Source organism: Haliotis rufescens, unplaced genomic scaffold, assembly GCF_023055435.1.
Source record: "Haliotis rufescens isolate VD_foot unplaced genomic scaffold, xgHalRufe1.0.p SCAF_19, whole genome shotgun sequence".
In the NCBI taxonomy this organism is placed as follows: domain Eukaryota; kingdom Metazoa; phylum Mollusca; class Gastropoda; order Lepetellida; family Haliotidae; genus Haliotis; species Haliotis rufescens.
This window is the reverse complement of record NW_025963879.1, coordinates 12,671,024-12,697,225: the sequence shown is the minus strand read 5'-3', so window position 1 is coordinate 12,697,225 and position 26,202 is coordinate 12,671,024. Positions and strand designations below refer to the sequence as shown.

General features: G+C 38.8%; 1 protein-coding gene across 2 annotated transcripts in view; it reads left to right on the top strand.

Moving 5' to 3' along the window:
* The window catches only part of LOC124138912 (protein CBFA2T1-like), a 135,694-nt gene that overhangs the window by 23,855 nt on the left and 85,637 nt on the right, over window positions 1–26,202 (top strand). For both annotated transcript variants that reach the window (XM_046505811.2, XM_046505812.2), the window contains exon 2: window positions 21,236–21,325. In XM_046505811.2, the coding sequence (XP_046361767.1) occupies window positions 21,236–21,325 (90 nt within the window). The remainder of the gene's footprint in view (window positions 1–21,235; window positions 21,326–26,202) is intronic.

Genomic DNA, 26,202 nt, shown 5'->3' with positions numbered 1-26,202 from the left:
CCATTACGCCCTGATGATTAACTCAAATACCTTAACCTTGAGTCGGGCTTGCAATCAGAAGTGAGAGATTTAGGTTTAATCTGATTTTAGCAATATTACAGTACCGTAATATGATAATGGGGAACACTGAGAATGGTCTTCATAAATTGTATCCATCCAGAGACTTAAGGTGAGGCAAGGTGAAACGGGGTTTAACGTCGCGTCCAAGATTATTGCACTTACATTGCGACGTGCATGTGTGTGTGTATCTGCTTATAATAGTCTGGACTGATGCTGACTTTATACTGCTAGCCCACTGAGATATCATGCCACAGGCTCAAAACCCAGGCTAAGTCCCTGGAGACCACCTCTGTGGTCTAGTAGTAGAACGGCTTCCCGGAGATCGGAAGGTCAGGGGGGTTTGATCCCCAGCCGCATCATACCAAAGTTGTTAAAAGATGGTACTTGTTGTTACCCTGACTGGCGCTTGGCATTAAGGGGCTAAAACAAGGACTGTTCAGAGTCAGTATACTGTGTCTGCGTGGGGTAAACTGTTAAACATGTTAAACTGCTGCATGATATCTCAGTGGGCTAGCACTATAAAATCGCACACGCACACACACATTATGACCAATCTAATGCATTTGATCATGTCAAATATGCCAAATGTACATGTGTAAGAAAGAAACATTGTTTTATCATATATGACAATTTTCATACAAATAAGGGTCATTGGGGTAGCCTAGTGGTTAAGGCGTTTTCTTGTCAAGACGAAGACCCGGGTATGATTCCCGACATGGGTACAATGTGTGGAGCCAATTTCTATTGCTATTAGCGGCATAAAACCATTCTCACTCACTTCATACAAAGTTTTCGGTAAATAAAATAAAAAACATTTCCATTGGGCCTAAATCATCTATATTATCAAGTGCTCATGTTAATAATGGCTTAGGGATAGTGGGGCGTTCGCTCGTCACGTTGAAGGCCTGGGTTTGATTCCTGACATGGGTACAACGAGTGAAGCCCATTTCTGGTGTCCCCCACCGTGGTATTGCTGTGAGTGAGTGAGTGAGTGAGTGAGTTGGGTTTAACGCCGCTTTTAACAGTATTCCAGTTATATCACGGCGTGTCAGCTTAATGTGGGAGGAAAGCCCGAAGTGATGCAGGTCTCGGACGTCTTCCACTTCAGTGAAACCCCAATCTCATTAAAATCAGATCCTAATTCTCGCTACCACTAAACAAAGATCTGAGGACATCCCATTACGGGTCACGTCAGACCGACCTTGCGCGAACTTTGACCGACCAATGGAATGACCAATCAGAAGACAGCTTTCTCGTGCTTTACGGCACTAATTTCAAATTGGCGACTACGCTTCGAAACATATTTTGACAAATTCTCGATTACAATTTGAAACCTAAACAAAAGAACATTCTGGAATGGCTAATAGATAGTCTAGATTGTATGGATTCAGTCTTTAAACCCGTAACTATCGTTCGGAGTTAAAGTTTTCGAGGTTGCATGATTAGAAATCACATTCCGACTGTCACTTTCATAATCTGGTAAGCGATGCTCTGATTGGTCGGATGAAAGGTCGTTCTGACATGACCCCTAATGGGATGTCCTCAGATCTTTGTTTAGCGGTAGTGAGAACTGAGATCTGATTTTAATGAGATTGGTGAAACCCAAAAGCACAGGTATAGTGCTGACAAACCTAGAAACGTAATCATGGCGAACCCACAATCACAGGTTTCTTGCGTGCCCAAGGGACGCAACTCTGCACAGCGAAATGGGTGCCTTAGAGGACTGGGCTACCCATGCCCCCCACTCACTTATAACAGCTTAATAGGGACAATGAAACAATCTCCATTTTCAATTTTTGAAAATGTTAATTTCTTAAATCAAATCCTCATGTGGTCTGGTTATAAGTCATGAACATACATCACATTGCCGCTGATAGTTGGGATTGTACAATAACACGCCATGTGTATTTTTATATACTTGAGAATGTGATATACTTGTATCAGTCAGTCTCCCATCATAACACACGGAAGTGTAGCATCATCATTAAGATGGTTTGAATTCATAGAAATATCTTGCAGCCACTGCAGCTGCTGAAACCTCTTTTTCTGTCTCCTGAACTAGGATGAACCTCCTTGTAAGAAATGATATCCTTTCTGCAAAGGAAGAAGCGAATCACATTCATTGAAGTGGGCATGAGGCTCAAGCCTAAAGCCAAACATGAATCATACATCTTTTTCTTTCTCCTTGCTCACTTAGTCCTACAATGTCAAGCTGTTTCACAATTACACAACAAATCTGTTTGTGGCTTTTCTTCAGTTGTTACTTTTAACCTCGTGTCGCAGGGGTCCGACTCGAGAATGGCAGGAGACGAGGGAAGAATTAAGAACGGTTCCTGTAATATTTGCACATTGAAACAAAATTGACTTTGCAACAACCCCTACAACAGAAGCATATGGTGTCGGCATGGTAGCAGGACTTGTCCTCCAGGCCACTCTGGGAACAGTTGTCAGCACATATTGCCCGACTCTAGTCCGACAATGCAGATTGGCGTTTTTCTAACGTAAAGCCACTTGAATATGTTTGTTAGTGTGGGCATAGCTCCTTGATGGTGTTCTAGATAATGGTTGATATAACAGTTTAGAAAACAGCAAGGGGGCACTCAAGGCTCTGGAAGTCAGTGGCAGCACAGATGGTCGGCCATCTGGGAAACCCTTTACTCTTAACAAGGAAATACTATATTTCATAATGTGTGAAATTATTAATTCTGTCCTGTCACATAATTTTTGTATTCTGAGTTTGTTTTTTCCAATTCTTCTTGTAATGAAATCATATAACTTTATGTAATTCATTTATTTTTTGGAATAATTATGGAGTAATTTATTTAGGGAAGGGTACTGAGGTCAAAATCATCCAATAATGTACATTAATTTGAAAGTCAAGGTCAGTATTTTGATGTGTGTTGATCTGTGATTTTAGTTTGCAAGAGGGAATACATCCTGCATAATGTATGTTTTGTAAAACATTCATGTAATATTAATAAACGATAATGTTAATTATTTGTTTTCTACAGATTTTCTGTTTATGTACTTTATTATAATGCTTAGTACTCATTTGTCATCAGATATTGTTTGAAAATCACATTATTTCTGCATGTCAATAGCGAATTAGTGATTACTTGTAATATGCAAATGAATCTTCAAGGTCATTGTTGTCAGTGTGTACTTTAGTAATCCTTATTGATGACTGGGCTTAATTTAGAAAATTAAATTTAAATCCATCAGCTGCTGTGTTTGAGCCCGACCATCCAGCCTGTGAAACTGAATGCTAAATCTTTGAAAAAAATGTCACAAAATTCTCATCAAAGACTTAATTTTACTGCAGAATTTCGTAGGTAGAGGCTGCCAGTTTAACTGAAATAACTTCATGGCAAAAAAACATTGTCGCTCTTTTCAACGTGAGGACAGAAAAGTGTCTTCATTAGTCGTATACCAGCTGATCCCAGTTAAATATTTTTCGAATGAACCTTGTCGCTTTTAAACACCTGGGCCCCGTGCCTCCAAGTGATCCAAGCGCTCCCACTATGACGACTCTATATGTTAACATGGTCTTGAACTGGTTGTAGCACGTTATATAAGGGATATCATTTTATGAAATTGTAAGCTGGCCCTTTATTCTATGCATACATATGTATGACTGAGGCTTCAGTGCAAGAAATGACACAGATGCTCGAACATTTCATATTGAAACTGACAAGGGTCTCAACCTATTTAAAGTATTCACATGGCACCAGATGACACATGCAACATTAGAAATATTCCTTTGTTTATTATCAGAATTTTGCCACTTTGTTCAAAAATAGATTTAAATAATAGATAAATTGGCCTTATGAAAGTGCAAAAAAAGTAAGATCACGTGAACAAGGACACAGATATTTCATGGGTTACAGGCATATGTATATAATTTTAGGAGAGTTACAATGATATTTTATATTATCAGAAGATGAAATTTGACGTTTTACTGGATTAGCTCCCTCAGTCTCTATGGTAAGCAGAGCTTCTGATGGGGATGGGGGAGGGGATGGGGGGTAGGGTGGCATGGTATCCCAGTCGTCTAAGGTGCTGCAGTTCCCAGTGCAGAGTTGTGTCCCTTGAGCATGCCAGAAACCTATGGTCATGGTTGCGAATCCAGGTCGCCCTGATTATGTTTCTCATTTTGTCAGCACCATCCCCATGCTTGTAGGTGTCTCCAAAGTGGTAAAAGTCTGAGACCTGCATCACTTCGGGCTTTCCTCCCACATCAAGCTGACATGCCATGATATAACTGGAATACTGTTCAAAGCAGCGTTATATATAAACCCAACTCACTCACTCCATCTTCTGACAACGTCAGGGTAGAATGGTAACCAATGGCTGTGTTGACAGTGGATGGCTGAAGATGAAGATGAAGGTGAAGACAAGGATGCAGGTTGATCTTCAGTGTCAGTTGGAGATAAGTGATGAGCTTGCATGTAGACTGGTGGGGATTCTGGGTAAAACAGAATACTTGTACCTCAACACGTCCTTGTGCTGACTTCTGTAACCTGGGTCATTGTACTCCAAGCATTTCCTGTCAAGCACTTTTTTGTTTGTGTTGAGAGTGTAGGTCTCCAAGCTGTAGCTGTAGTAGTTCTGAGTGCAACATGAAACAACCTTTTAAATGTGGGGATCGCATTAAAAAAAAGTGCAACATGGCATTCAAAGCCTAGAATTCTTCTGGATTTTTAAGTGCATATGAATAGATTTCTTTAAAAGCATGATTGCTTTCTATATGCAATTTGAAAATGAATATTCTGGATTCAATCTGATAAATATCTAACTCCATGGCTTATTTTTGGTTGATATTTCGAGAAAAACGAGCTTGTAGGAATTATGGATATCTGTCCCAACTAGGGGGGCACGGGTGGCCCAGTCGTCTAAGGCGCCACGATTACCTGTGCAGAGTTGCGTCCCTTGGGCACGTCAGAAACCTATGATTGTGCTTTCGAATCCCGGTTCACCCCGATTATGTTTCTAGGTTTGTCAGCACCATACCCGTGCTCGTGGGTTTCACCGAAGTGGTAAACATTTGAAACCTGCATCACTTCGGGCTTTCCTCCCACATTAGGCTGACACACTGTGATATAACTGGAATACTGTTAAAAGTGGCGTTAAACCCAACTCACACACACTCACTCACTGTCCCAACTAAATAAATTGTGTAAGTCCCAAGCCCTTAGTGAGCATTCATTTACAAAGGACAGATAGTCTGTAATTCTGAGTTCCAGTAGGTTATTCTATGTTTTACTCTTTGACATTTTTATAGAAAAAATGAAAAGAAATTTATGGAATGTCAACCCCATTGATCAACCCCACAGACAGCCTATTGTTCAGATGACACCATGTAATTAATTTGTAACGTCATGAACATTGGATGATATATTTTTCTCAACAATGAAACACTGTGATGTATTATGGTTTCAAATGACCAATCAGTATTGAGAATCGATTAAGTGCACATGTGCAAGTATAGGAACTTATGGGTAATATCTCAGTATAAGGGTATTGTTAGTTTGTCAGGGATGTGTGTGACATCATGCATGCCTAGTGACATATTGTTTCTACCTCATAGCTACTCGTGTTCACCTAAAAACAAGAGTGCTGCTGTGAATAACCAAAGACTTTTTTAATTCTGTGTTGATAAATTTGTTTTCTTATTTGTTGGTGTTATTGAGTATTTGATGCTGCAGAATTTCATTTGGAACCAACAAGAAGATTCAGAGGGAGTGTTTGAAATGTAATAACATGCCAGGCTGCCATCAGGACCCACAGACTTTACAAGCTGCAGGCCCTGACTAAACTAAACCTGCTTACTGTGACAAATACATTGACACGTACATTTACTGCAGGCCATAAGGACCCATACAGTTTGGAAACTACTGGCCCGACACAAGTTCTGACGGCCACAGGCCTCAGGCCGGCGCATATTTCGAACACTAGACACAGGTTTTAAATGTTATAATTTCTTCGCATCAAATACTGAATAACTCTCTGAAATCTAAAAACATATAATATTTATCTCCTAAATCACTCACTCAATTCATAGTGAGGGTCAGTGTGCCCTTCAGTCTGGTAATTTTTGGTTTGCCCGCTCCAAGACTAGATTCAAACTAGAACAATAAAGTTGACTGTTTACCTACTTAGCCATAAGACCTCAATAACTCTCAATCTGCGTGTTACACGTGGACTTGTAGATCTGGATAAGAAGAATGTTGCGTTGGCTTCATGTCATTTGGTACACACATCTCAGTTTTCGTCACATTTTGTTACGAAAGAAGTGAAATGCTTTTATTACAGTTCATAAAATATTAACATGGCAATAAAACAGAGTTTAAGTACTTCTACATTCATGCAGAGAAGTAGTCAATATAATCAGCTTCTAAACAGACATATCTTTTTACAACGACATGAGTTGGACGGCTGTGAAACAACATTGCATGAGAAGTTCCTGTGCTGTTCAGATTATTAATTACTTTGTCGATCTTGTACAAACAATGTCAGAAATTAGAAACACTGCTTCAGTTCTGTCTACTTGAGATAACAGGGAAAAACCTACTATATCAGAGTATCCAATGCATCGTGGTGACATAACTTGGCTAACGGAAATGGACAAGTGCTTATGAGGAACCTGTGCTGTTTATCACCATGTATATATACTTCCCCCTTTCGTTGGCCCTCTGGACCAGGGCTGAACCAGTCACATGACTGGCAGGAAGTTGCAGCTTTCCGTTGGTACATCGGCTTTCCGTAGATAGCAGCTGTAGTATTGGATTGTTCAAGCTGACTGTACCATAATAATTCTGTTTCAAATGTAAACTTGAAAATATTTCAACTCTTATTGTAATTAAGAATTTTCATGATTTTGAAATGAATTGAGCTCTTTAGGCCCTGATGTCTGTTTTATTGATTTGAATGTAAATGCTGTTTGATTGAAACTAGACTTTATATGTTCAAGATGTTTTTAGTAGTATTTGTGTTTTAATTTTAAAATATTCCTTTTCAGGAAATTAGTTTCAAATCAACACTGACAACCAGAAATGTTTCATTTTGCCCCTTGCCTCATTAGATATTGACCTCACAAAAATGTAAAACAAGAAATTAAGTTTGGCTTAATGTTTAACTTACCATCACTAAACCTGGATATAAAGCCTGCAAGTAGTTCACTCATCTGGCACTTCTATATGATCAGACCGCCTCTGTGGTCTCGTTGTAGAGAGTCTGTCCGGGGAGCGGAAGGTTTGGGGTACGATCCCCATCTGCGTCATACCAAAAGACGTTAAAATGGTACTTGTTGTTACCCTGTCTGGCGCTTGACATTAAAGGGGCTAAATCAAGGACTGGTGTTGGCTCACAGTCAGTATACTGTGTCTGAGTGGGTTATTCATGTTAAACTGCGGCATGGTATCTCAAGAGGGTTAGCACTATAAATCGGCATTAGTCTGGACTAGTACAAGCAGCCACACATACACACACACACATACATGCATGCACGTCGCTATATAAGTGCAATAATCTTGGACATTAAACCCCATTTCATCTCATCATCTATATGATAATGGATCAGGCAATATAATATCAGACAAACAGAAATCATCTATAGTTGTAATTTTTCACAGGGCTACCTTGCCAGGAAATATAAAAAACTTCAATGTTTGTGCTATAACAAGGTCTTTTATATGTGTTTTTTTATATTCCTTTGGTATTAGTTTCACATAAAATGAAGCATCCTAAATTTATATTTAACTAGAAAAATCAGTATGGGTGTTCACAAGTTGGAAGAAAACTCTCTAAAGGAAGCCCCTTTGTTTCTTCAGATTGTTCATGTTGTCAGAATGATTACTAGTTACTTGTAGGCGCTATCAGAAGCTGTCCGTAGCTTTCAATTACTCCCCTGGGGGTAGATGCTTTATGAATATATGCCATGATAATGTGTTTTTGTCACTTTGGTTTAATTCATGATCTGTTTGATTGTGAAAATTGCTGTATTTATGAATATTAGAATACACAATAGCTAGAACTAGACAGTGCTACATATTACAGTTATTAGAATTGATTTGCAATGTAAAATTGATATCAGAATATTTATGTCTTAACAAAAACTAAAGGTCTAGGTTAGTTTGATATGAATGACACTTATGCTATTGCCGGAAACACATTTTAATCTCTGTATTCATCTTGAAAAAAGGCACTTCAGAATGGAGATTACTGGGAGATGAGACTGGTGAGAAAGGCTTGTGGTCAGTCTTTGAACTGGGTATAGACAGTAAACAGTTATACTAGGTGGTACTTGTATGTCGAAATTTAAGAATATACAATGCTTTAGATATCAACACTGCAGTACTGATGTAAGATAAGAAATAAAAAACTATTAATTTGTTAAGTTTTTATTTTGAAGATCTAAATATCTACTGAGGCATACAGTTGAGATACTGAAATTTACAATGAATAAAAACACTTACGTCTGCAGTGTACATGACAAATACGTGCTGATGCGGTGTTAAACAATAATCACTCACTCACTCAACAAATACGTACTGATGCGGTGTTAAACAATAATCACTCACTCACTCAACAAATATGTGCTGATGCGGTGTTTAACAATAATCACTCACTCACTCAACAAATATGTGCTGATAGGGTGTTAAACAATAATCACTCACTCACTCAACAAATATGTGCTGATGCGGTGTTAAACAATAATCACTCACTCACTCAACAAATATGTGCTGATGCGGTAAGAAACAATAATCACTCACTCACTCAACAAATATGTGCTGATGCGGTGTTAAACAATAATCACTCACTCACTCAACAAATATATGCTGATCAATGTTAAACAATAATCACTCACTCACTCAACAAATATGTGCTGATGCGGTGTTAAACAATAATCACTCTCACTCAACAAATATATGCTGATGGGGTGTTAAACAATAATCACTCACTCACTCAACAAATATGTGCTGATGCGGTGTTAAACAATAATCACTCACTCACTCAACAAATATGTGCTGATGCGGTGTTAAACAATAATCACTCACTCACTCAACAAATATGTGCTGATCAGTGTTAAACAATAATCACTCACTCACTCAACAAATATGTGCTGATGCGGTGTTAAACAATAATCACTCACTCACTCAACAAATATGTGCTGATGCGGTGTTAAACAATAATAACTCACTCACTCAACAAATATGTGCTGATGCGGTTTTAAACAATAATCACTCACTCACTCAACAAATATGTGCTGATCAGTGTTAAAACAATAATCACTCACTCAACAAATATGTGCTGATGCGGTGTTAAACAATAATCACTCACTCACTCAACAAATATGTGCTGATGCGGTGTTCAACAATAATCACTCACTCACTCAACAAATATGCTACTTTCATGGGTACACCAATTCTAAATAAAAGCAACAAAATTCTCTCCATAATCATAAGAAATCTGGACCGCGTGAAGATCCGGGGTTGGAATAAGTCTTCAGCAACCCATGTTTGCCGTAAAAGGCGACTGCGGGATCGGGTGGTCAGGCTTGCTGACTTGGTTGATGCATGTCATCGATCCCAATTGCGTGGATCGATGCTCATGATATTAATCACTGGATTGTCTGGTCCAGACTCAATTATTTACAGACCGCCGTCATATAGCTGGAATATGGCTGAGTATGGCATAACAAACCAACCAACCAACCAACTATAAGAAATCTGTGCTAAATTGTAAGCATACCCTGTCTCATAGAGTCCCCCATCACAAACCTATTAGATTCACTGGTTATTTTGGTCAAAAATTATTACCATTCAGATATTTGGCAAATATTGTAAAGAAAATGTTTATTTTCAATGGATATTGTCAGGAAGGGGAGATTTCTGGATATCTGGAGTCTGGATAAGTGGATTTGTACAGTTCCTCTGTTGCGGAAAGACTGTTCTTATCGTAATGTTCAGACGGTCAAATCCTGGGAGAAACATGTCTGTCCTCTGCCCTTTCCCCAAGGCCAGCTGATGTCTGCCCATCTGAATGTTACAGGAAAACAGCTGCAGATCCCACAATGCTAAATAGGCAGCCTCCTTCTCTACCCTACCTGGGGGACCATCTGATGAAGCCTTTATCACTGCACTATTTGTGTCTCTGGATCGTACATGAGGATGGACTTGCTTTGGTTATATATAGGGGTCACTTTTGTCCTCACTGACACACTACTGTCCCCTGACCTGGTCAAGTGTGACCTCTAGTGACCTGTGACCTGAGCCCTAAGGACCAGCTGTCCTAGAAGTTCGTTTAAGGGGGGGGGAGAGGACTGTATGGTAATAACCTGGAGTGTCCTTATTCTGGTTGATTGATGTAAATTTTGTTTGGAGAGGACGGAGAGGTCATTGCGATGCTGGTGATGATGATGGAGACAGTGGGGAATAATTTCAAGGAGGTGGGGTGGCCTTGTGGTTAATGCATTCACTCATCATGCATGTTGAAGACCTGCTCTTGATTCCTTAGATGTGTATATTTAGATTAACATTTAGTCCCAGAAATAATGTTATCTTATTTAGAAATATATATCCACAAAATAGAAAGTAAAATCCAAACGGAGCCCAGAACAATGCTTAGAGAGCTGAGGCAGTCTAGACTTGCCAAGTGATTCTTGCCTTGAGTTGGATTCCTTTTTTAATTTATTCTTTGGGTCTGGGAGACCAACTAGGGTGTAATGTGTAGAGCACTTTTCTCCCCAGGCATAATATTGTTGGAATATTGCTAACAGCCATTTGTTGGAGAAGTCTGAGAAGAGTGATGATTGTGCAAAGATACCTGTGGAGATGCTAAAGACTGTCTTGAGAGAGGAAACAGAATGATTTTGTCAGTCATAATGGGATATATTATTTTGACTCACTCGCTCACTCGCTCACTCACTCACTCACTCACTAACTCACTCACCTGGTCAATGCGTCATCCACCCCGTCACACCTCATCCCCTGCCCCTCTCTGTGCCACTGATCAGTGCCTCATCCCCCCTGCCCCTCCATCCCTCTGGTTGATGCCTCACTCCCCCCCTCCCCACTGCTCCTCCACCCCTCTTGTTGATGCCTCATCCACCCCATCACACCTCTCATCCCCCTGCCCCACTCCATCTCAGTGATCAGTGCCTCACCCCACCTCCCTCCCCCCTCATCCCCCTGCCCGCCTCCAGCCCTCTGATCTGTGCCTTCACCACCCCCACCAGCTGCTGAGGCAGATGGGGAGCACCGCCAGTTCATTATCACCATCATGTCATCAGTGACTGTGGTCACTTTTGTTGCCCTCAAGAGGACCTAATCTGGACACGGGTCAATCACAATCAACCGCTTGTGTCACCAACTGGACAGTCATTCACCCATTGTCATAATTGCAACTTTTCAAGTCAACTAATACAATCTTTATGGCTAATTGACTCCATTTATGGGACTGAATGATGAGGAACTGTCGGGATTTAACACCAGCTAAATACTTGTAATAGCCTTCGGTTGTAGAATTACCGTACTTTCTTGAGTATAGTGCACACCCAAGTATAATGCGCACCCCCCTCTAGCAGATTCAGTATTTTTTAAAAAAGAATTTGAATATTATGCGCCGAAAAAAATGAATTCTGGTAACTGAACGGGTGATAAGAGACTTGGTCAGTACAAATTTGAAATTTGAGGTACAAAATAACCAGACATGTTGATCTACCAATTATTATTTTCTATGAATTTCAGAAATTATTTTCTGCAATATCTACTTTCTTTCTAAGTGGCATGTAATTATTGTTATAGAAGTTTGACCTATTCATACAGGTTTCATGAGGTGTATTCATTGTGTCAATTATGAAGAACTTGGACAAATATTGCTGAAAAACAATGGGCCAAGTTTTATTCAGAGAAGGGAAGCAGATAAGCTCTAGGCATGACACTAGCCTACGTGATTTTAATACCCTCAGTAAAATACAGTAACTAATTATTTGTATATTTGGACTATAAGTGGCCTGGGGATCAAGATCAAGTCACTTGAATGTTTCTGTAGGAATCAGACCTTTCCGTGGTTTATGTCACTGCTGTCACGACAAACTCAATGAATCTTCTTGGTGTAGCAGGGTATGGAGTTATCCCACAGATCACGTCCTTAGTTGTCAGTTAACCTTTCAGATTGGATTCAGATATCTGATGGCTGTTACATTGGCACCCAATGTAGGGATGAGCATGTTCAATTTTCAGCAAAATTAGTTTCAGTACACCGTGTGGCAGAGGACATGCCTTCTGTTGACAACAGTGTATGTAGAAGGAGGTGGAGTGATCCTGCAGATGACATCCTTGTCTTGTCAACTAGCATATAGGATTGACCTCTTCCTTATGTTTTCAAGGCAACAGACCTCAGATCAGAGAGTCTGTGGCTTGATTCCCAGCACTGATCAGAGAGTCTGTGGCTCAATTCCCAGCACTGATCAGAGAGTCTGTGGTTCAATTCCCAGCACTGATCAGAGAGTCTGTGGCTCGATTCCAAGCACTGATAAGAGAGTCTGTGCTTGATTCCCAGCACTGATCAGAGAGTCTGTGGCTCGATTCCCAGTCACTGATCAGAGAGTCTGTGGCTCGATTCCCAGCACTGATCAGAGAGTCTGTGGCTTGATTCCCAGCACTGATCAGAGAGTATGTGGCTTGATTCCCAGCACTGATCAGAGAGCCTGTGGTTAGATTCCCAGCACTGATCAGAGAGTCTGTGGCTTGATTCCCAGCACTGATCAGAGAGTCTGTGGCTTGATTCCCAGCACTGATCAGAGAGTCTGTGGCTCGATTACAAGTCACTGATCAGAGAGTCTGTGGCTCGATTCCCAGTCACTGATCAGAGAGTCTGTGGCTCGATTCCCAGCACTGATCAGAGAGTCTGTGGCTTGATTCCCAGCACTGATCAGAGAGTCTGTGGCTCGATTCCCAGTCACTGATCAGAGAGTCTGTGGTTCGATTCCCAGCACTGATCAGAGAGTCTGTGGTTAGATTCCCAGCACTGATCAGAGTCTGTGGCTCGATTCCCAGTCACTGATCAGAGAGTCTGTGGCTCGATTCCCAGCACTGATCAGAGAGTCTGTGGCTCGATTCCCAGCACTGATCAGAGAGTCTTTTGCTCGATTCCCAGTCACTGATCAGAGAGTCTGTGGCTCGATTCCCAGTCACTGATCAGAGAGTCTGTGGCTCGATTCCAAGCACTGATCAGAGAGTCTGTGGCTCGATTCCAAGCACTGATCAGAGAGTCTGTGGCTTGATTCCCAGTCACTGATCAGAGAGTCTGTGGCTTGATTCCCAGCACTGATCAGAGAGTCTGTGGTTAGATTCCCAGCACTGATCAGAGAGTCTGTGGCTTGATTCCCAGCACTGATCAGAGAGTCTGTGGTTCGATTCCCAGCACTGATCAGAGAGTCTGTGGTTCGATTCCCAGCACTGATCAGAGAGTGTGCTTGATTCCCAGCACCTGACCCCCATAGACTCCACGCAGAGCTTAGGTTTCTCAAGTTACAATCAAACAGTGCCCAGTCTGTGACAGGTGAAAGTGTCACTATTCTATAGTGTTGTCATCACAAAGTTTACTGAGTTTACTAACTCCACAAGGGTTTCAGGCCTAGAATAATGTAATTGGATCCAAATAAGCCCTGATTGGACAATGCACCTCAAGTGTCGACACACAAACACATTGAAATCCTTGGTCTAACTTAGCTTCGTAACTGGGTAGGTGGGTGCGCTACTTAATCCACCCTGTGTTGGTGAAGAGGGGTGTAGGGAAGCCTCGTACGACAAGATAAGGAGGGGGGGGAAAACTGTGAGTGTCTATACTGATCTCGGTCGCCATTGGTGTTTGTTTTACAACATCTCACAGACAGATGTGAGAGGGCCTCGGTGAATTTTAATGTTATTTTGATAATCTCAAGCTGTTCTGTACCTTACACCTTTAACAATACACTCCGAGTCTGGCTACTCACAGCTTTGACTTACCCTTCACAAAATGGGTTCGTTTTCTCAACAAGATGGATGTTTTAATGCCGATTTAATGGCAGCTGTGATTAAAATAACTTTTTTACTTCACCACAGAGTTGTTACAATTAATTGAGGTTGTTATGAAGGTGATTTAGAAGTGAGTGAGTAATATTTTTTTTTTTTTAGGAGACTTTGGATAAGTCTGTTTTGGATGGGCTCAACCTCGGGGTCACATGACTCATTATCATAGTTTAGACAATCAGATTATTGACGAGACTGTCGCTTGCTGCTGGTGGCGGACAAGAAGTTGGCACCCTCACCTCTTCTTTTTTTTTCATAATAATTTTATTGTCAATCTTTTGGGAGTCTCAGTTCGGGGAGCTGTCAGGCTGTGTAAAGCAATACCCATATATTAGGCCAATTAATTAGTAGCGTCATGCTTGTCGTAAGATGCGACTGTGGGATTGGGTGGTCAGACTCCCTGACTTGGTTGATGCATGTCATCATATCCCAATTGCGTAGATCGATGTTCCTGACGTCGATCACTGGATTGTCTGGTCCAGACTCGATTATTTACAGACCATGGTCATATAGCTGGAATATTGCTGAGTGCGGCGTTAAACAACAAACAAAATTAGAGTAGCTGTGTCATAGATTGTATTTTTTTGTAATGTTCCATTTTGTAACAAATAGTCATGCCCGAGGTTGCCCTGTGATTCAAAAACAATATACCAGTCATATTTCTGTGGGTACTCAAGAAAGGGCTTCCACACTATTGTACCCATGTGGAAAAACAAACCTGGGTCTTTTGTGTGTTGAGAGAACATAATTACCTCTGCTTATGAGGGGGCACGGGTGGCCCAGCCATCTAAGGTACCATGATTCACTGTGCAGAGTTGCATCCCTTGGGCACACCAGAAACCTATGATTGTGGGTTCGAATCACGGTTCGCCACGATAATGTTTCTAGGTTTGTCAGCACCATACTCGGCTCATGGGTTTCACTGAAGTGGTAAACGTCTGAGACCTGCATCACTTCAGACTTTTCTCCCACATTAAGCTGACACGCCGTGATATAACTGGAATACTGTTAAAAGCGGTGTTAAACCCAACTCACTCACTCACTCACTCACTCTGCTCTTGAAATAATGGTTCTCAAGGAAACTAGGTGCTAGCATTCAGAATAAGCATTTGTTATTATTATTTTATTATTTAACTTGAAGGATATACTTTTTTAATTGGATTAAAGTAACAAATTTACTATTTTTTTATACATAATGGTTTATTGAATAGACGTTTTTGACTTCGCTGTATAAAAAATGTCAATAACTTTTATTGACATTTCCAGATCAGGTTCAGTTAAAGAAACATGATTTGAGGTTATTTTTGATTGTAGCTATTTGTAGTAGAGGAAATCTACCATGACAGGGTGAAATGTCTGCATTAATCGTTACAACACAATCAACAATCAACAATCAACACAAAGGGAAAACTGCAGTGTAAGCCAGTTCAGACTCCAGCATCTCAAGGATGTGACATCTGGTGTGCAGTCTAAGACATTTTCAGATCCCTCCATGTAAATAATTGACAATTTCTACACAAAGGCCATGGTCATGTCAATAATTAGAGACATCATTATCAGAAACAGTTATTGATAATCAATTCTAATTTTTTAAAGGCATATCTTCGAAAGAACCCCAACAATATATAACGACAAACACTTTTTTTAATTACTGAGTAAACATCTTGACAATGATGACATTCTAGATCTGTGTTGAAAAAAGGAAACAGTCCTTGAAGGGTTTAAATATTTGATACGCCAACTCTCAACGGTGCCTCGATTGGCTAACTATAATGGTTATAATTTACAACAATGGGTGGTGCCTCTATTTCTGTAGGACATATTGCAAATAATTACCGTGGCATGTATATTTCAACATTTGTCATTCTTGTTCTTATTGGGGTGGTGGTATTATTACATTTGCTAATTAATAGATTTAACGATTTTTGTGTTTGACTGTTGTTTGCTTAGAATTGATCAAATGTAACTGCATCTGTTTTTCAGCAAAGATTAATGAGTACATTTTAGTTAGAGGTTTTCCAAACGATTGGCTATGTTACAGAATATGGCCATGTCACTAAACTGCATGGTGCTACTAAAGAAAGTGTAAACTAGAAAATTGGACTTGACCAAAAAATTACAAAACTTTATACAAACGTTACTAGGCTGAAAACAGTCACACAATCACTGCAGACTCTATGTCCAAAACATAGCTATTGTTCCCATATCAAATTCACACCACCATCGAATAACCATTCTTTAGGTGTACTTTCTTTTTCCCAGCAGTTTAGGTAAACATGCAAATCCATATGAATATTTATGTTTTATGCATGTTTTCACACTATACACAAATATTAAACCATAAATATGTATGCCACACAGTGTCACAAATATTAAACCATAAATATGTATGCCACACAGTGTCACAAATATTAAACCATAAATATGGATGCCACACAGTGTCACAAATATTAAACCATAAATATGTTTGCCACACAGTGTCACAAATATTAAACCATAAATATGTATGCCACACAGTGTCACAAATATTAAACCATAAATATGTATGCCACACAGTGTCACAAATATTAAACCATAAATATGTATGCCACACAGTGTCACAAATATTAAACCATAAATATGGATCCCACACAGTGTCACAAATATAAAACCATATAATGTAGGTCACACAGTGTCACAAATATTAAACCATATAATGTATGCCACAAAGTGACACAAATATTAAACCATAAATATGGCTGCCACACAGTGTCACAAATATTAAACCATATAATGTATGCCACACAGTGTCACAAATATTAAACCAAATATATGTATGCCACACAGTGTCACAAATATTAAACCATATAATGTATGCCACAAAGTGTCACAAATATTAAACCATATCTATGCCACAGAGTGTTCACCCTCCTAGACTGAATTCCATGATGTGTCAACGCTGATGACTTAACATAAACAATTTTTGTTCTAGAAATTTCAAGGAAAACATCTCTGAAAAGAATTAGATCTGTATTATTTTTTAAATGAGCAAATGTTTACTGTGTTTGATCATGCCAAAAATCCACAAGTTCCATGTCATAAAAAAAGAAGTCTTGTTCTCAAAGATTTGAACATCTTTGATCATTTTCCTACCAATATTTCAATGTTCATTTGAATTAATTAATAGTATATGTGAGAAAAATGTAATTTTATTGTATATAATTTTAATGTTTTGTCTTTGTGTACTTCTTACCATCAGCATTAATAGTAAGAATCTCTCATACTATGGAGTATATAAACTGAGTAAAAAACCCGAACGAAGAAAGATATTGTTTACAGCAGTTTGTGGGAATTCGTATGAGCTGCATGTTTAAAGTGTGTTTTGATGCAGATCAAGGAGAGAGAGCAAGTGTTATGGAGACATAAACTAAGTGATGTGAATAAGTGCTGGGCCTTTCAAGCAAACAATACCACCCTCGCTATCAAGCTGATCGCAATAGAAACAGCACAATAGTGTTGGACCATGAATCTTGTGCCACCTCGATATTTCACAATGGGGTCATTGTGTGCTGACATGAGGCGCGTGTCGACGTTTCACCCAGGGTCAGCTGGGGTGAGGATCCATGATGACAATTATGTTCCCTGATCAATTGAATCGCCAGCGTTTTTCGCAACAGACTAGCGAGGGCTGGTGGAAACAGCTGGTCTGTCTTTGAGTCGGCCATCATTAACACCTGGTGGTCTGTAGGTTACGAGAGCGCTCTAGACCCAAGGATGGAGGCTGGTTTTGTTTTAACAGCTCCGCAAATCATGGAGGACGGTCTCTGAATTTGTGTATTTAGCTAAATCTGTCCTTAATCCAGATTTGTTTGTTCATATATGCTGTTGATCATTGATTAGGGCTTATTTAGGAGGATTTGATGGTTTAAATGTGCAAATTTTTTTGGTTTGGGATTGATGTGAGAGAATTAGCTGGAACAAAATGGTTGGTTACAAAAATGAATTAAAACATTTTCTGAGACTTTGGTACATGGAGCTATTTCTTGTCTCAGTGTCAGGGTTTGTGTGTTTGTAAAAGATAGACATATATAACAGAGACCTATTTCCTTTATGAACATAAACAGCCAACTATTTTTGGTTCGGTCCATGTTTAGAGGCACTAAGATACCAAAAAGACCAAAAAGCAATATGGTGGTTTGTTTTCTAAATGGACATGAGATATTGTATACTGAATCAAAAGTCTCTCTTACAGATCCCAGAGCACATTTAATAAAACAATCAAACCATTCCATTCTCGGCTCCCGCAGCCTGTTACTCATCCCATTCTCAGCTCTGAAATTATAAGACTTGAGAGTTCCTTAATCTCGAGGGATCCATTATAGAATCATTTATATTTAACCTGATACTTGGCTTTATTTCAGGACTTTTAGTTAGACTATAAATCAAACAGTTTTCAAAATTCAATTTACTGATTGTCCTGACTTGAGTTGTGTGACTCTCCTGTTCTGTGAAGCAATTCACAGTGTGGAGTTACTTCCATCTTCCAAAAATAAACATTGGTCCGTCAGCACTATACCCTTCGCTATATGATCTGCATCACTTTGAGCTTTCTTCTCTTCAAAATCACATGCCATGATATAATAGAAAATTTTCATGGTTTAATAACCAAATTCACTCACTTACTCTCCTGTATCAATTCATCAGTTAGCTGTTGGTCTTGACAAATATGTACTTGAAATAAATAGGGTTGACCAAACCAAATATGCAATTTCATATCTTATTTAAGTGTTTTTTTAATATAGGGATAACTTTTTTATAAATTTAAGAAAGGATGCCTGTTAGAACAGCCTCTGTTGATTACAAAGATTACTTTTTTTAAAGGTTTATTCAAGTGGGACCAGGACGAATTCTAATGCATACAGTATTACTGCAGATGTGCACTTATGATCCCTCTCTGTTCTAGTCACTGGGTCTTACAGGGCAATACCTAGTTTAAACCATTCATTTTACTTTAAAACATTGATCAGGAGAAACTACAACCCAAGCTTTATGAAAATTTGGCCATAGGTCTGACAAAATTTAGAACTCTACTTTTGATAAGGGTGATCAGATATGTCGTTCTATTTAAATATACACTTGACATATTATGAGAATCATGTTGTGTATCAAGGAAAGATAACAAGTATCCCTATCACAAGGGTAATAGTGTTATGGAGAGATTTCACCACGAATAGAGTACCGGTAAACAATTGCTGATGAAATACCAAGGAAGATTTTACGTTACAGTTAATCAGTACATTACTTTTCACCAATTCAGAAATAGTGAAGGAGTGAGTTTGGTTTCACGCCGCTTTTAGCAATATTCCAGCAATATCACGGCGGGGGACACCAGAAATGGGCTTCACACGTTGTACCCTAGTCGGGAATCGAACCCGGGTCTACGGCGTGACGAGCGAACACTTTAACCACTAGGCTACCTGACTGCCCCCCAATTCATAATAAAAATAATACACAAACGATCGTTCTTCAAATTGATTACCAAGCGTGATGAGCATGTGTAGGCTTCTGCAACATGACAAATTCACAGCACACTTTGAAATGCCCAGCCTCGGTGTTTAGTGGTATTTAATTGACACCTATCATCATGTGACTCCCTGTTCAGGTGTCGGAGCGATGCATCATCGTGGATTAATCACTCGCATTTTCATACCATGACATGACTGCTCCCTAGGGGGCCGTGCATTGCCATCCATCACTGCGAGGTCCGTGGTCAGCGTTTTGACTGTGAAATGCATTACAGCTCATAGTGTTCCTCATGAATAATACACCATGTATATATACATGTGTGATGCTTTATATAGCAATAAATATTGAAATTGACTCCTGTCAGGAATATACATGGTGTCAAATGACAGGGTGGTGCTTGTACTAAGTGACTGCACCAAGGTTATGGAACTAAGTGAACTGATGTTTGTTTGTATGTTATGAAGATATTTACTTGTTGGTTTCTTAATTATTGATGATATTCTGGTCAATTTGGTCAGTGGGTTCACAGGTTACAAATCAAGATAAGTTGTCTGTATGTTATGAAGATGTTTCCTTGTTGGTATCTTAAGAGACAGTTATAGATGAAATAAATGGCTACAATGTAGCCAGTTCTAATCACCAACATCAGGTTACATGACACTTGATTTAACAAACATCGTTGATAAGATACATTGTTTCTGTCAACCAATATTCAACAAACAACAAACTGATCTGTTTCCATCAAAACAAATCTGAAAAGATTCATCAGACTTTTCTGGTAAATAATGAAGTTAAAGAATCTGATGAATAACATTTACTGACCATTTTTGGAAATAATAAGTTTTTTGTTATATAATATTGATTTCAGTAATTGAAATAACTTATATGTATTCTAACTAGACTTAATAATATATCTGTAAATTTATCTTAAACATTTTAATTTGGAGATCATTTATGAGTTCTCAATATTCACTCGAGAAGATTAGAATCCTTACTTTGTTGTTTCACATTTAAATGTTAAGGAGATGAAAATGATTTTTTAATACAGTTTGAACATCTAAATTCAAACTCTTGTACCCTATGATCTTTGATACTGTCTTGGTTGACTTGAAATAAAGACGGTTTCAGTTTAAAAGGTCTTAAAGTAACCTATTAGAATAAATGATATACAGATTGAAATAATTCATAGATTAATATTTTCATATTAGAACATGATAGATATTAAAAGGTGCTTCTCATTTTGAATTCATTGGCTTCTGTAGCCTGTGTTTAATAGTTTAATATAGTTGCCAGTCTACTCTTACCTAATGAAAAAATGACGAAATGATGAAAAAAGTAGAAAAATCAGTCACCCATGACAATATCCTTTCATCAGTTTCGCCTTATACTGCAGTCAGCATTTCACACTTGGCCGCACAGTAACAGCAGATATCCGATCACAGGGCAAATCTATTGACGATAACCCTGATAATAACAAAAAGCTTCTTCCTATGTATTCTACCATAATGAGTATTATCTGTGGGATCGTTTTGTGTTTTCTAACCTTCATCTGCCATCAAGTCGACACTTTGAATAATTTACGACTTTGACTGTTCCAGTTTGGTTGAACTACGCTGACCAGACGGGACGGAGCGGATATCCACTGTTCCGAGGACAAACAGCAGGTCCAACAGCCGGACAGCCAGATTGTAGGTGCTCTTGCTTCATTATTGATGTGATTACGTTTGATTAGTTATTCATAGGCTGGACGACCAACAGATAACATTTGGCTGCAGGCTTGGTGGCGGGGCTGGCTTGGGTGGGGGTGCTTTCAAGGGGCGATGGAACGTGACCAATCAGGTCTCAGCTGACATCTGGCGAGCAGAAGTGTGTCTGTTTGTCATTACAAGGTTATACATTGGTTATTGTTATCGTAGTTATCGTTGGTAAATATAATTTTCTTGAACACATTTTGGGACAGGGTTTACTAAGTGATGAGGCTCAAAAAATTGGAAGAGGTTTTAAATCAGCCATGTTCATTATATCTGGCTGAAGGATACGGGACATAGAGATGCCATTTAGTAATCCTTGCGTAATGATGGCGATCTTTGATGTAGACTGTTTGATGATGTCATGGCTTGGGTGATGATTGTGAAGGATATTTAATGGTTATGATCATTGAGGGTTTTAAGTTAGTCATACATTTTTAAACAAAATTTGATCCTTGCACTGAATTATTTTCAGATTCAGTTTTTGCAGTTTGAATATTGGTTTCAATTATCAATAATTGGACTATGTTTTCGTATGATTTCATCATGTGCGAATGTCCAGTTGTTTAGGGCGCTATGAATCACTGTGTGCAAGGAGTGTCAGTGATTAAGGTGTTTGCTCGCCACGCCGAAGGCCTGGGTTTAATTCCCCACATGGGTACAAAGTGTGCAGCCAATAGCCTTGCTATTGCTGTAGTGGCATTTCACCCAACTCAGTCCCTGTGCAGAGTTGTCCCCCTTAGCTGTTTCAGGAACCACAGATTGTAGGTTTCTTGTCTCTTGACACCATAGCCATGCTTGTTGGCGTCTACAGTACTTTGTCTATGACTTGCCTCACTTTGGCCTTTCCTCGAATCTCTAACCAACAATGGAAATAACTGAAATATTGAATCTGATCGAAGCTGGTTTGAGATGCTTCTATGATGTTTCAATCCCAAATCTGTTCAATGCGGATGTATGTCCTTTATTCTTTGGAATGGTTGATACAAAACACTTCCATCAGTGACCTGTAGTGCTTCATGTATTGAAAGGATGCACTAAAAGGTGCAAGATATCATCATTTCTGTTATTATTTTTTTGTCTCAAAGATGTAATGGGGATCACTACATGGCCATGGACTTGTGAGTCGTCATTATTGAACACAACCAGCATCTGCATCTACACATTATGACGTGATCCAACCCACAAAGACACAAAACAGTGACATCTTGTCTTTATGTACCGTATATGACCGTAGATAAGCCGATCTCATAGATAAGCCGGGGTATTAACTTGGTCCTTGAAATCTGTATCAAAGTGTTCTGTGCGGTTGATAAGCCGGACCCCCAACCTAAAACTAATTCTTGTCATGATCTGTTAATGGAAATAAAAATATCAACAAATCCATATTGAATTACGCAAGTTAACCCTGTCGTTACACCATCAGTAATAAAAAGTGTTTAAATTGTATATCTAGACTCTATGTTTGTAATCTACGTAATCTTTTCAATTCATTTGAATGAAACTTTTATTCAATAATATTTACATTTATTTCAGTGTCCATCCGGTACTTAAACTTCCGCTTGCCTCATTCCATGAAGTCCGCTTTAACAAACTTATTTACAGCAACCATGATCATATTACCACTATTGACACCTTAAAACGAACCTTACTTAACAGAAAATGGATACATATATGGTAACTGCCATACTTTGACTCATTAAAAGTAATATTTGTTGTAGTTTGACGATTAAATGTCAACATATTGTTTCTGCGATGGAAATAGCAAGATCGCGTGAAACCTTCACGTTGATTTGTCAGATTGTTCCATGCAAAAAAGTGCTACCACAAAACCCTTGTAATGGTTATCATTATTAGAAGATATATAGTAAAACCTGCAATTAAAATAACACGATGTCAGAATATATTATTTGTAGAAAAATAGTAATTTAATATACAATTTTTTTCGATCATTGCATCAAAATTCTTTTCCATTATATTATTTAGTATGTTTTAACATAATCACCGGTAGATTGGGAAAACATGTGTACAGCTGATTGCTATTTCCGGCTTAGTTTACGAGACAATACAAATGGTAATCTTTATCTGTGCATATAAAACAATGCCTAGCATAACCTTAAATACAAGTAAAATGGTAAATCTTCATGTCTGGTGGTGTTTAATACCAAATTTCACATTTTCAAGAACAAAGTTTGTTTTAGCATTGTTCAATCACCTGAAGCGATACAATGTAGTTTTTTTACCAACAGAACAAAGGTTTGATGAAAGTGTAACCCATACATAAGCCGACCCCCTTTTACAGAATCCTTTTTTTAGTCCTCAAAATTTGGCTTATCTTCGGTCATATACAGTACACACATTATAATGACATCATGTTTGCATGTACACACAAACCAGTGACATCATGTCTGCATGTACACACAAACCAGTGACATCATGTCTGCATGTACACACAAACCAGTGACATCATGTCTGCATGTACATACAAACCAATGACATCATGTCTGCATGTACACACAAAACAGTGCCATCATGATAAGTGGTGGGACTTGTATTCTAAACTTAAGATTAAACTGCTCCCAATGAATACTCTTTGGCAACCTATACCTCTCTCCCTCCCTCCCTCCCTCCCTATCAGAATTAAAAAAATCCGCATATTCTTAAGAAAACTAATGTGTATTTGATCATGCATTTTCAATCAAGTTAAATATAGTGATACATTGAGAGAAAAAAAACAAAAAAACTTCAAGTGCAACAAAAGACATTTCCCAGAAACATGTTTTTTGCTGCTGAAGCAGTAGAACCGCTAATGGTAGTCTGAGCAGGAAACTTTAAAACTCAAAATCTAATTACAATTGTAATAGAGAACCAGGAGAGTAGGATGAGTTAGGTTTATATTGATGGTTGATTGTTCCAGAGTATTATGAAAATCATCTGCTCTGAAGTACTGGCAGCTCAACAGGAAGTTTTTGTTTTGTTTGTTTGTTGTTTAACGCCGCACTCACCAATATTCCAGCTATATGACAGCGGCTTGTAAATAATCGAGTCTGGACCAGACAATCCAGTGATTGACATCATGAGCATCAGTCCACGCAATTGGGATCGATGACATGCATCAACCAAGTCAGCAAGCCTGACCACCTGTTAGTCGCCTCATATGACAAGCATAGTCGCCTTTTATGGCAAGCATGGGTTGCTGAAGATCTATTCTACCCCGAATCTTCACAGGTTCAACAGGGAGTAGATTCATTACATCAACTTGATGTACAGAGAGATTGACCAATGTCGTGCGCAGAACACACCCACCTCATCTTCATCCTGTCCATTGCAGGCCTGTTTTCAGCAAGGACAAAGATTTTTGTGAAAGTGGGGTGCATGATGCTTGGGGTGCTTGATGAAACTAAATAATTCAGGAAATAATTTGTAGTCATGGTATTTTTGTTGAACACTTAACATCAAATGAGTTGGTTGTGTTTGATGTTTCTTTCTAAGGTTAGATGTTATATTTAAAGGGGGAGTGCATGCCCCTCCATTGGGTTGATGTTTCTGTGTCCTCTGCATTGGAAGTGATTCCATGACATAGTTGTAATCAATCTGACATGAACTTGTAAAGTGATGCAGCCAATGACCCAAGACTGACGTATCAAACAAGAAGTCATTCAATGTTCTTTGTATGACAGGCCCTGAAGCAACAGTGACAGTTGTAGTGAATGAGAAATAATACTGTCTGCTGTAGAATTGATAATGTGGCAGCTTGGTTGAGATGTAATTGGTTTGAAAAGACTGAAAATGGTCCTTTTTAACAACTTTAACAGCAAATGACGAGTGGGAGTTACATATCGTACAATAAAACACAGCAGGGAGAACAAACCATGAAGGGTGCATCCCGAGTGTTTTTTTCTCCCTCCAGTGTTTTATTCTGTAATAACCAATGGCCATGATACGTTTATTTCTTATATAAGATGTCAACATTATGTAACAACCTCTTTAAGGATGTTAGTTAAAAGTAAATGCTTTGAAACTATTTACCCGTATTTATATAATGCTGACTCCCTTAATAGAATCCGACCACGGCAACGTCGGACAAGTCCAGTTTATGAACAGTGGGGTTAACTTTGGTCTTTCCCACATATTCTGTATATCTGTATCTTTTCTCCCAATACAGATTGTCATATCTCTCCCACTTTTGGAAGCCATCTGTCAGCCACTGCCTTTATCTTCCCTCTCAAAAATAACGTTGTCCAATATATGACGTCATCAAGTCGTGAGCGCAAATTTGAATTTCCAGAAAGGACGTCATGATAGAACAATGTTTTATTGTGAAATTAACCACACTTCGTTCTTCATTGCGATTTATCTCATAGCTTCTTTTATATGTATACATAATGAATATAGATATTGGCCAAATATATTGAGTCCTGATTGTGTTGCTTTTGAAATGTAACCCATGAAATTGATATACTACTATCCTAATGACTGGCTCATGCCAGGGGATAGTTATAGAATACAGTTTTCTGCATATTGTAGTCATTGTAACAATAAATTTTTATATGGGTAAAATTCAAAACATGATTGAAATAAATGCACCATGAAACTTTTTAAAACCATTTTCTGCTGCCCATTAAGAGTTCGGTTTGCATTATATGCACATATGGTGTTAGAACAATTAAGTATGTAAAATATGTTTTGGGGGCAACAGCTTGGCTACAGTGTTTGTGTTGCAAGGACGGCACATAATGGTCTATAGTGAAACAATGTTCATGTGCAAATGTGCAAGGCAACATATGTTTCTTTCTGAACAATAACATGGGACGCAA